The following is a 13,253-nucleotide window of genomic DNA, read 5'->3' on the forward strand; positions in this document are numbered from 1 at the left end:
GATGGCTTGTGTTATCCGTCCACAGATAATTTTGTATGTAGAGTTTTTCTCTCCCCTCCCTTATGGTAACTGTAATGTTAGGAGCACTGATGGTTTTGCCTTCAGCAGTGCTTCTCTTCCATCTCACATTCTGAACTTAAAAGTTCTGAGTGGTCTGAGGATCTCATGAGTAAAGTATATAAAATGTAGTGAATAGATTTTGTGAATTTCTTTTGATCACTTGGGCTTCCCTGGTGGCACAGAATGACTTTTCTTATGCCTTTTTTTTTTTTTAAATGATTCTCAGTGGTGCTCTATATCAGCTGCTTTCAGCCATTTTTTACACTTCCATAGAAACTTATGATGAATTACATTCAGTTGCTGATAGATTTCCAAGAGAATGACCAGCATTAGGTGCCCTTCTCAGATTGATGGCTCTAACCTTAATTACTTCTTGCCTTCCCAGTAAACATTTTGGAATTCAAGTGAGAGTGAGGATACCTTTAAATTTTATAAATTTAAAAAGTAAAATTTTCTTTCCTAAATGGAATTTTAGGAAATGATTTACAACATCCCTCATAAATGATCATGAAGTCTAAAGTTAAGAACCAGTGAAGGGAAACTACTTGATAAGTGATACCAAACAGTGAAGTATTCATGTAAAAGAATGGGATAAAAATTAAGACTTAAAAGATGATAAGATTCACTATTATTTCTGACAATTTTCTAATTTTTATTACAGTGGTAGGGAAAACCTACTTAATTCATAATTTAGCTTTCATTTTTAACATTTGGAGGTTGAAATATTGATCAATATTTGTTAATTCAGGAGCAGCGGTAACCTTCACTTCAGAGAGAGTCTTCAGAAACCTGTAACAAGGGCTATGGTGTGAGTTAGGGATCAAGATTCACTTTTCTATCCCTTATGGGTATCCTGTTAACCCATAAGCTGAAAAAGCTGAAAATAATTTTAGAATCAGCTTGTTCATTTTCCCTTACACACACATACAGATTCAAACCTGCCAGGATTTTTATTGATATTACATTAAATCTGTCAATTTAGGAAGATTTTTATTGTTACAATATTGAGTCTTCCAATCTATGAACATGGTATAGCCTTTCATTTATTTAGATTTTGTCTCATTTATTTTAGTGAGATGAGGTCTTTCATGCCTTTTTGTAAATTTATTTCTAGGTATTTGATGTTTTCTGGTGCTATTAAAAATTGATTTTTCAAATTGCATTTTCTATATGCTGCTATATAGAAAGACAGTTGATTTATACCAAGCTTTTATCTAGCTTCAGTTGGTTTTTTTGAAAAGCATTACATTTTAAATACTGCCCTTTCATATTTTTTCCTCCTTCAATTTTTCCTTCCACTTCTGTCTAGTTTGCTCCTGTTATTTTGGATTTTAAGTATTTCAACTTAAAAAAATCTGCCAGATCCTAAAATAATCAGCATTTTAAATATCCTCAAAATTTTGGGTATTTGAGCTAAATAAAATGACTAAAAGTTTGGCCTTAAGTTTAAAATGGTTTTCAAAATAAATAAGTCATTGTTAGTTTTATTTACCAGTTGTTAAACTTTCATATAAATACTCATTATTTCTCTTAATGTTATCCCAAATACTTTGAAGGATGCAATGCTTATCTCTGCGGAAAGTATGTGAAATTTTCTAAATCTTGTTTGATAAACTGAGAACTATTTTTAAAATACAGGTTTTTAAAAGTGTATCTTTTAGAGTTTTTCAACAAGTAGATAATTGTTTACAAAACCGTAACCTCCTTGGAAGATGGTTTAGATACATATGACAGTAAGGGACCTCTCTGGTGGCTAAGATACGAGGCTAAGAATCAGTCTGCCAGTTCAGGGGACGCAGGTTTGATCCCTGGTCTGGGCAGATTCCACGTGCCAAGGAGCAGCTAGGCCCCCTGCGCCACAGCCCCTGAGCCCACGTGCCGTGCCTACTGAAGACCATGGGCCCAGAGCCTCTGCTCCCCAGTGGGAGAGGCCATTGCCATGAGAAGCCTGTGCACCGCAAATGAAGACAGCCACAGGTGGAGGAAGCCCACACAGCAACAAAGACCCAGTGCAGCTAAAAATAAGTAAATATTTTTTAACTCTTAAAAATAATGACTAGGAAATATCAGTTTCTGCGTATGCTTGGTTAGGTAAGATAGAAATATCACTTTCTGTAATCATTGTCACACTGTAGAATTTTAATTTATCACGCTAAGGTCTGTCAAAACAAAGACAACTGTTTTTTCTTTTTCTTGTCTTGCCCCTACAAAAACAGACTCGTTTCATTAAAAAACAAAAGAGCAGTAGTCACTTTGAATATAGGGAGATGCAGAATTTTACCAAGAATTACTTTGTAAATAACAGTCCTTGTAAGTCCTTGTAAGAACAGTCCTTATTTAAGAACTCTGGAACTTGTAACATGACTTATATTGACTTATGATTTGGTACTTCTTTTCAAGTTACAATATAAAGATAATAGATGATAATACTTTTAACCTGTAGATTTTTCTGATTGAACTAGTTGCACACAGGTTCCTTTGAGAGATTTGATGGACTCTGAAATGGGATTAAGGGAAAAACATGATAGTTGATCTCTAAAGGTTGCTAGGAGGAAGTTTCCGAATGAGCTAATAGTCACTCTTAGGTATATTTTAATCCATCATTCCTAATGTAATATGAACTCTAACACAACATGCTATACAAAAAATGGTAATTGCTGCATCATTCAAAATGTAATAAGCAAATTATTTTATTTTTTAAGAAAATTGTCCAAAATGTAATTAACATTTATAAAATGCAACATTTTTTAGGGAAGGTATATATAATGAAAGTAACTGCTTTTTTTTTTCTCTCATTTTTAAATTAGATCCACCAGACATTCCTCAAAAACTGAACTGTGAGACATATGATTTAAAAGAAATCATTTGCACTTGGAATCCAGGAAGACCGACATCCTTGGCGGGCCCACGCAGTACAAGTTACACTTTATTTGAAAGGTGAAGGTCTTTGGGAGAGGTTGTCAGACAGTAAGGAGCACACTGGAAGGATGTTAAATGACATAAGAAGATGTTCTATTTCATTTATATAAAAGATATAAAACAAAATATGCTGTAGAAAATTGGGTATGTTATAAACACTCTAACTTAAGCACATCGCAGACTCAATATCTTGTCATCTTTTTTTAAAAAGCCGAGAAAGAAGAACCCTCAAATATGAACAGAGACTCTCTAGGTAGTGGGAATATGGCTGATTATTTTCTTCTGTGTTTTGCATTGTATATATTTTCTTCCCTGAGTAGGTAATATATCTACACTTGAAAATATAAGCCTTTTTGAAAAAAACTACTTGAAATTTACGCATCCATTTTTTTCTGTAATGTATCTCTTACCATTTTGAAATTAATATTCCTTAATATTCTCTTTTTCAGTTTTTCAGGGAAATATGTTAGATTTAACAGAGATGAAGTGTCCGCAAATGAAAACTACCAGTTATTCTTTCAAATACTTTCAAATCAAGAAGTATACAATTTTACATTGAATGCTCAAAATCTTCTGGGTCAGACAGAATCAACACTTTTAGTTAACATAACTGAAAAAGGTAAGTTGCTGCAAAACCAGTGTCTTAAAAATAACTTTAGAAGTGGAAAACAGCTAATCAGTTCCTCATGTCTGTTGTTTTGTCATATGGGGAATGTGTGTAAATGGAGCCATACACTGTGTGACCTTTGGCATTCGTGTGTTCCTTTGTGCTTGTTTCTGCCTCTTTGCAACCCCGTGAACTGTATCTAGCCTGCCAGGCTCCTCTGTCCATGGGATTCTCCAAGCGAGAATACTGGAGTGGGTTGCCGTTTTCTCCTCCTGGGGATCTTCCTCACCCAGGGATCGAACTGTGTCTTTTGCATCTCCTGCATTGGCAGACATTCTTTACCACTGCGCCACAGGAAGTTGGCATTTTTACTAAGAATGATGTCTTTGATATCCATCCACGTAGTTTTATGTATCAGTAAATAGTTTGTTCCGTTTTACTACTGATGATTTCTGAATTTTTACCAACCCTATTAATATAGAGATCAAAATAGAAATAAAAGAGGTCATTCTTTTGGCATTCATTCCTGTGGTCTTTCCACATGTATCAGCTGAGACCAGCTCTACAATATGCGGAGCAGTAGCACAGAAGCCTTCTCTTAGAGATAGTCGGGGGCTAAGGGCTTAAACCATTTGCATTAGAAGACAGCGTACAAGTGATTAGTAGATGGTCCTGTTGCCTTACTTCGTTATTTCTTGATTTTTTTCCCCTAAGATCAGAAAGGCTACATTTTATATTTGAGTGGCAGTTTTGTATGTATTTATCTGCCCTCTGCCATTTCAACCCTGTCTTTCCCATGATTCTTTCTATCACTCAAATTGGTATATGCAGTATATCCAATATAGTGTGTAGTTTGCTTCAGTGTGCCTTTGTTCTTGCCAGGACTCCAGCCTGAAATGCTTTTCTGCAATAGTTTTGCCAATTTCCTTTGGTTTATCCTCTAAGGCTCATCTTAAGTCCCATCTTCACTGTACATCTACACTTACTTACAGCCAAATTCCAGTATCTGTTAATATCTATACCACACATTAGGATTTACTGTATATACTCTTTTGATTTTCTTTCTTTCTGTTTGTCATTCCTCAAGTAAAGGAGAGGTTCCTTAAAGGTAGAGACTACCTTTTAGTATTTCTGGGGCTAACTGAGCAACCTTGAGCATGAATGGTTCTTAAGCAATGCTGGCCTGGTGTCAGGCCATAAATGTGAGGTTTGTCTTCCACAAACACTGGGTGGAACATTGTTGATCAGCACTAATAACACATCTCCTGTTTTTTGTTTTCTTTGGCTCTCATTTGTCATATTAGAAAAGAACTTTTAAAGTAATTTTTGAAAATTATATTTACAGTTCATCCCCGTATTCCTACTTCACTCAAAGTGAAGGATATTAATTCAACAGCTGTGACACTTTCCTGGCATTTACCGGGCAACTTTACAAAAATTAAACTGTTATGTCAAATTGAAATTAATAAAACTAACTCAGAGCATGAATTGGTGAGTAAGATTCTCCTCTAAACTTCTTTCGACATTATTTTGGATAAAATACGTAGTTTTCAGAAAGAATTAAGTAAATTCACATGTATAAGCTCTCAGATTACTTATTATAGAGCTTTCCTAAGAGCCATTTTGTGTGTGTGTGTGTGTGTGTGTATACATACTTTAGATGGTCTAAACATTTAGCACTTAAAAACAATTGTAGTAGTAGGTGTTATAGAATATAAGTATGACTTCTGCTACTCAGAATGTGTCTAGATCTAGTATAGTCCTTGGCATGTAACAGGCGCTCAATAAATTTGTGAATGAATGAGTAGTTTTTGCTGTAGCCTTTGTGTTAGTTAATGGACTAATCAGCAGCAGAGAGATGATGTGATATTTAAAACTGCTAAGTGCAGCAATAGGAGCAAGTTATAATTGGTCATTATAAGTCAAAACATGACTTTTTAATACATTTTAAATACTTAAGTTGACTTTTATGCTGCACCATCTTGTAATTTGGGGTAGATCTAAAATAAATGACATTCTACTTAAATAGTTATTTGGAAATGTACTGATAATTTGTAAAAAATCGGTCAAACTACAAAATGTAACACAGAAAGTTCCTTTGCAATAAGTAATTGGGAACTCAGAGACTTTCCGGAGACAGGCAAATCCTCAAATTTGTTTCAGATTGCTTCATCTTAATTTTATTTGGTTTAAATATTTGTTGGATATTCTACATGTTTAGCACTGCACTAGGGGTTCTAAGTGCCATGTAAAAAATAATGCATAAATGATGCTTGCCTCCAATAAGCTTCCAAATATCTGAATAATGTATTTAATACTCCAGGTCATCTTGGATTACTAAATTATATTAAGGCATATTGCATCACCATTAACCATAGACAGAATATCATCGTCTCTGCATAATTTAATTGACCATTATTACTTAGATTCAACATTTGGATTAAAAATATACTTTAATTTTTTTGCTATTGTAGAACATAATTTCACTGATTTTGAATTTTATATAAGAATTAAAATATAGTAGATGAACTGTCTTTGGTTTTATAGAGGTAAAGTCTTAGGACATTCAGTCAATTTATGTTGCAAATTTGGGAGGGTTTCTTCTGAAAAATAAATGTATATGTATATTTATTCATATACACATGATATTACATATGTAATATATATGTTTGTTTTCTAATAGCGGAATGTCACAATGAGGGGGGTAGAAAGTTCAAATTATCTTACTACTGTGGACAAGTTAAATCCATATACCATATATACTTTTCGGATTCGTTGTTCTACTGACCCTTTTTGGAAATGGAGCAAATGGAGCAATGAAAAACAGTGTTTAACCACAGAAGCCAGTAAGTTAACTGAATGATTTATGGCTAATTGTTACTATGGATCCTGAAATTTTATACCTTTTTTTTTTTTAACAAAAATGTCACCAGAGTGACTAAAAGTAGGAGAATGTTTAGATAAATTGTGTAATTATTTAATACCTACTAGTAAAATACCATACAAAGATTTTAAATGATGGGTTTTAGTTTCGTGATAATACGAAAAAATGCTTGGCTTATGTTACGTGAAATGGCTAAGCTGCCTTATCCACAATATGATTATAACTGTATTATACACAGGATGATACACAGGAAACCAAACTTGAAATTTAGTAAGATTATGGGGTGGTTTTTCTCATACTTTTTCTTCCTATTCCTGGTATTTTAATTATAATGATCTATTTATAGTGTTTCTTTATTGAAAGCAATTATTAATAAAGCTAATTTGGTAAAATATTGTGACTTAGGCCTAAGGATGGTTGGGACTACAAGTTCTTGAACTTTATAGTTTCTGTGGTACACCCAGATCAAAATATCTTTAAAATCAGGTAACTGGTTTTCTGAGTATGAAATTTTTTTTTTTTTAGTTTTTTATTTTTTAAATTTTAAAATCTTTAATTCTTACATGCATTCCCAAACATGAGTATGAAAATTTTTAAAGACAGAATGAGATTCTATTCTTGATTAATCCAGATATCAACTTTCAAACAAACAGCAAAAATTTAGAAATAGGTGTAGTTTTCAGAAATTATTCAATAAAAGATAGCAAAAGATTTATTTGCACTATATAATACAGGGAATATCAAACTTCTTCCAAAAAATGTAATGTGCGTTAGTTGCTCAGTTGTGTCCAAGTCTTTGCGACCCCATGAACTATAGCTGGCCAGGCTCCTCTATCCATATTCCCAGGCAAGAATACCGGAGTGGGTTGTCATTCCCTTCTCCAGGGGATCTTCCTGACCCAGAGGTTGAACCCAGGTCCCTGGCATGGCAGGGAGGTTCTTCATTGTTTGAACCATGGGGGAAGCAATAAGCAGAGAAACAGTAAGACAAAAACTGATAGGTATTAACCCAAATTTTGTCTCTTCACATGAAGACGAAAGAGATGAGAGGATCTTTATAACGCATCCAAGAGTTATTTGGATCATGCTTGAGTCCCGAGAGAGAGTGTACTAGTTATTTGTTGCTGTGACAAATTACCCCAGAGCTCAGTGGCTTAAAACTGCAAGCATTTGTTATCTCACAGTGTCTTTGGATCAGAAGTATAGGAGCAGCTTAGCTGAGTGGCTCCGACTTAGAGTTTCTTAGGAGGCTACCGTCAGGATGTGAGTGGGGGCTGCGGGCTTGAGTGGGGGCTGCGGGCTTGAGTGGGTCTAGAGGATTGGCTTGCAGCATGGTTCACTCACATGGCTGTTGGCACGAGGTCTGTATTCCTCACTGTACGGGTCTCTCCATAGGGCTGCTGGAGTGTCCTCACATGGCAGCCAGCAGCACCCAGATTTAGTGGTCAAAAAGAAAACAAGGCAGCTTCCACAATGTCTTTATGTCCTAGTCTCAGAAGGAACATACATCACGCCTACTCTACCCTACTGGCCGCACAGGCCAACCCTGATACGGGGAGGAGGGACCACCACACTGAATGTCAGGGGCCATGACCAGCGTCATTGGTCCTTTTGGAAACTAGTTACCACAGGAGCTTTTGCCTTAGTTGATGAGCTGTTGTTGCCAAGAGGAATCACTTTATTTACACCTCATTGAATAAAGGCATTTAATTCACTTAAGAAATACCTATAAGCATCTACCATGTGTCAGGAATCATCTAGTTACAGGAATATAGCAGTGAATAAAACAGCACTCTCTTGCCCATGGGGTGTAGAGGTTAGAGTACTAGAAATGAGTTTTTAAACTACATATATAATAGTGTATTTTGGGTGGCAGTGAGTGCCATGGAAAAAAATAAAAACTAGAGAGAGGGCTAGGGAATGAAGGCCAAGTGGTTGGGGAGAGGGGGTGCAATTTTAAGTAAGGTAGCTGGGAAAGACTTCACTAATAAGGTGACACTTGATCTGAGATACAAAGGAAGCAGGGAAGGAAGCTACTAGTTAATCCAGAGGAGGAAAGTTGTAGTCAGAGGAAGAGAGAACACAAAGTACAGAAAGACTGGAGTGGGTGTCCTCCTCATGTTTTAGGAACAATCAGGAAGCTGACCTGTAGCCAGAGCCAGCTTGAAGAAGAAGGGGTTGGAGGGTGTGAGATGGAGAGGCAGCCCCAATCCGTCTGAGGGATGTGAGGGTGATGTTAACCCATTGTAAGGGACCTTGCGCTTTGCAGATGTTCAGAGCTCGGCTTTTCCATTGCTCCATTTTCTAAGTGGAAAATGACTTAGAAGCAGTAACTGCTTCACATTTTTATTGAGAATTTCAATTTTAAACCCTGCCATCCCAATTATTGATCTTATCAACTGACATAGTATGCATCTTCAAATATTAACTTTTAAATCTCTTTTCTAGTTCCTTCAAAGGGACCAGATATTTGGAGGGAGTGGAGTTCTGATGGAAAAAATCTAATAATATATTGGAAGGTAAATGTCTTATTTTTCCTTGAATATTTAAGTAACTTTAGTATGCTAAACTACTTAAATTACATATGGTTCTTGGGTTATTAGGGAGCCAGGACTTCCCAGACTGGCTTAGTTGACAGTATTGCTAGAATGTACCCTTGCTTCTAAAACTTCCAGATTCCTCATCACTGCAGACGTCCCACAGTCTTTGTAGTGAGGACCTCTGTCTCAGGTCTAGGCATTCTTCAGTTTGATTTTACGAGACTTATAAAGGACCGAGAATTTCATGAGTTCCATCTACCTCACTTTAGTCAGAAATGCAGCCGGAAACCACGAGTTAGAATTGTAAGTGTTAATATTGTATTTTCTCTTCAGTGAATAGGAAACCAACTTTTTATATCTTATCAGTCAGCATAATTTGTTTTTCCCTAAATAAATTGTGTTACAATACAGGAATTATAAAGTTTTACAAAGGCGTTCTAAAATTTTAGCTAAAATATGAATTGCATTATGTTTTACTAGAGCATAAACCTTATTGGAGCAAATGTTTTCACTGCTGATTTATGAAAATCAAAATCACAAACAGTTGTTTTCTACATCAGATTTCATAGGAACAGTTATAACCAGATTCTTTTAAATAGTGCATTTTGTTATTTAAAGTAAACTTTTGCAAAAACTTGACATCAGTATGGCTTTGATTAAAATGGATTTTTGAAGTCTGCGAGCATGTTGTGTACACATTCCATCACTTGGAGGTCGTCTGTATGTGACTCTGCATCCCCTCTTATTCTTAACTGGAAAACTCCCTTAGCTACTCTCAGTTGTCTGTCAGATTGTGCAGTAATATAGGAATGATCGTACAGATGACTTCAATGTAGAGAGTTTAGGATAATTTTCAGACTAGATGAATGTTTAACCAAGGATTAAAAATATTGAAGCAATTCAGATTCTAACCGCAGTGACTAGTTTATGGTTCTGCCATGTTTGGGTGGAAAGTTAAGTTGTTTTGGACATGTTGATTATACACATCATGACCACTAGGATGATTTGAGTATTGTTCAGTAGGCAGTAGTTTGGTGTAAGGCTCTGGAGCTCCAGAGAGGTCTGAGCTAAAGACATAGCTTTGAGTAGCATGTAAATTGATCACTCAGAGCACACCTCGTAGAAAGAGGCCTGGTGTGGCATGGTGGGGGGTGGCAGCATCTGAAGAACCAGCAGAGGAGATTGGGAAGGTTAGAAGGGCAAGAAGACCAGAGAAAATAGTGTGCAGAAACCAAGGGAATGGGGGTAATACGTGAAGGAATGGGCAGTATCAAATGAAATCCACAATTCTTGGGATGGTAGCCTGTTCACTGGACCAGGCCGTCAGAGAGCTGTCGGGGACCTCTGTGTCTTCAGCAGAGTATTAGTGGCTGGATCAGAGGGTCCTATGCACTGCTGTATAAATTGGAGAGATTGTGTTGAAAAGCAGTTTAGATATATAAATAAAGACATTTGAATGTTTATTTCCTTTCCTGTAAGTCCAGATTTGGGACGCCACATTAAGGAATTAATCCTAACTGGGGAAAAAAGTGTGGCACCAAAAGGTTCATTTTATTGTGAAAAAAAATGGCAACAACTTAAAATCTACTTTTTTAAGAAATATTCAGGTAAACTAATAAAAATGCTATATGAAATATAAAGCTGTTAGAAATATATATAATTGTATTATCCAAAAAAAGAGTGTACTGTAGAAAAGTGAAAAAAAAATAGACGATTGTATAGTATGATTGAAACAATTTTAATAAAAGTCTCCATCTAGAAAAACAGCTTGAAGGAAATACCAGAATGTAAGAATATTTAAGAAATGGGAATATGGGAGATTTTTCTTCCAACTTTTTAATATTTTCCACATTTTCTGTAATGAGAAAGTACTACTTTAAAATGAAAAAACAATAACTATTTTAAAAACATGATGCCATACTTTTTAATATTTTATTTAAGTAGAGCACTGCTTCTCGTCTCTTCTTTTGGTTTCCTTCTGAAAAATATGAAGCTAAATATTGTTTTGTTACTTAATTTTTATATTTTTATCTACTCTACTGCTTACAGCAAGGGTAGTTTTCGTTCAGCACTGCTTCCCTGATTTATCCAGATCTCAGTGGATTTAAAGTCTGTGCTGTGCACTGTTAATGACTCATGTTTCCTAACATTACTTTGTTAGGATTAGTGAAGTATCCAGTTTAGACTCAGTGGCCTTGCCTTGTCACATCACCTTTGCCAATTTTTATAACAGAATTTATTTTTCTTTTTTTATTAGCCTTTACCCATTAATGAAGCTAATGGAAAAATACTTTCTTATAACGTATCATATTCATCAGATGAGGAAACAAAATCCCTTTCTGAGATTCCTGATACTCAACACAAGGCAGAATTACAACTTGATAAAAATGACTACATCATCAGTGTGGTGGCAAAAAATTCTGCCGGCTCATCACCACCTTCTAAAATAGCTAGTATGGAAATTCCCAGTGGTGAGTACTTAAGGTAAAAGTAGTATGTAAGGACAGGAAACCAAGGTGAAACATTTCGACGGTGTTGCTTGCTCTCATAAAGTCAGCTTTCTTCTCATACCCTCTGCTGCTGCTAATGAGTAAGGAGGAACAGGCAGATTACTGTCAAATATTCATGGAAAGGCAGTAGCCTTCAGTATTGACTGGAAGCATCTATACTGATGGATAAAATAATTACAAAACCCAGTTACTTTAACGCATAATGTTGTAGAGTTATGGCGGTAGATACTACTCTTAGGAAGAAATATTTTAACAGCTTATTCAGAACTGCTTTTACACATCTTCCCAAGACCATGACAGTTGACACACCAGCTAGGCTATTTTTAAACAGGAAGAAAGAAATACTTGTTTTAAATGACAGCTTCATTGATAAGACAATTCTTTATTAATAGGAATCCTTTACTGATAAATTCTTCTTAAAGTCTAAATTTCATCTTCAGTATAAGCTTTAGAAAAGAATTTTTATGTAATTTTAAAATTCTTCAGTTCCCCCTTTAAATTTGATGAGTTACAGTGACTGTCAGTTTTCATTCCAATCCCAGAGAAAGGCAGTGCGAAAGAATGCTCAAACTACCGCACAATTGCAGTCATCTCACACACTAGCAAAGTAATGCTCAAACTTCTCCAAGCCAGGCTTCAATAGTATGTGAACCGTGAATTTCCAGATGTTCAAGCTGGATTTAGAAAAGGCAGAGGGACCAGAGATCAAATTGCCAACATGCCCTGAATCATCGAAAAAGCAAGAGAGTTCCAGAAAAATATCTACTTCTGCTTTATTGACTAGGCCAAAGCCTTTGACTGTGTGGATCACAACAAACTGGAGAATTCTTCAAGAGATAGGAATACCAGACCACCTGACCTGCCTCCTGAGAAATCTATATGCAGGTCAAGAAGCAACAGTTAGAACTAGACGTGGAATAACAGACTGGTTCCAGATTGGAAAAGGAATGCATCAAGGCTGTATATTGTCACCCTGCTTATTTAACTTATATGCAGAGTACATCGTGAGAAACGCTGGGCTGGATGAAGCACAAGCTGGAATCAAGATTGCCGGGAGAAATATCAATAACTTCAGATATGCAGATAACACCACCCTTATGACAGAAAGCAAAAAAGAACTAAAGAGCCTCTTGACGAAAGTGAAAGAGGAGAGTTTAAATGCTGGCTTAAAACTCAACATTCAGAAAACTAAGATCGTGGCATCTGGTTCCATCACTTCATGGCAGATGGAGAAACAGTGGAAACAGTGGCAGACTTTATTTTTGGGGGCTCCACAATCACTGCAGATGGTGACTGCAGCCATGAAATTAAAGATGCTTGCTCCTTGGAAGAAAAACTATGACCAACCTAGACAGCATATTAAAAAACAAAGACATTACTTTGCCAACAAAGGTCCATCTGGTCAAGGCTGTGGTTTTTCCAGTAATCACATATGGATGTGAGAGTTGGACTATAAAGAAAGCTGAGCACCGAAGAATTGATGCTTTTGAACTGTGGTGTTGGAGAAGACTCTTGAGAGTCCCTTGGACAGCAAGGAGATCCAACCAGTCCATCCTAAAGGAAATCAGTCCTGAATATTCATTAGAAGGACTGATACTGAAGCTGAAACTCCAGTACTTTGGCTACCTGATGTGAAGAACTGACTCATTTGAAAAGGCCCTGATGCTGGGAACGATTGAAGGCGGGAGGAGAAGGGGACGACAGAAGATGGGATGGTTGAATGGCATCACACA

At 36.1% G+C, this 13,253-nt stretch overlaps 1 protein-coding gene across 4 annotated transcripts in view; it reads left to right on the top strand.

Moving 5' to 3' along the window:
- Nucleotides 1–13,253, top strand: part of LIFR (LIF receptor subunit alpha) — a 110,233-nt gene that overhangs the window by 77,267 nt on the left and 19,713 nt on the right. For all 4 annotated transcript variants that reach the window (XM_060400477.1, XM_060400479.1, XM_015101316.4 and 1 more), the window contains 6 exons: nucleotides 2,868–2,997; nucleotides 3,429–3,598; nucleotides 4,932–5,077; nucleotides 6,270–6,432; nucleotides 8,919–8,989; nucleotides 11,268–11,481. In XM_060400477.1, coding sequence (XP_060256460.1) covers nucleotides 2,868–2,997; nucleotides 3,429–3,598; nucleotides 4,932–5,077; nucleotides 6,270–6,432; nucleotides 8,919–8,989; nucleotides 11,268–11,481 — 894 coding nt within the window. The remainder of the gene's footprint in view (nucleotides 1–2,867; nucleotides 2,998–3,428; nucleotides 3,599–4,931; nucleotides 5,078–6,269; nucleotides 6,433–8,918; nucleotides 8,990–11,267; nucleotides 11,482–13,253) is intronic.

This window comes from Ovis aries, chromosome 16 (assembly GCF_016772045.2).
Source record: "Ovis aries strain OAR_USU_Benz2616 breed Rambouillet chromosome 16, ARS-UI_Ramb_v3.0, whole genome shotgun sequence".
Lineage (NCBI taxonomy): Eukaryota > Metazoa > Chordata > Mammalia > Artiodactyla > Bovidae > Ovis > Ovis aries.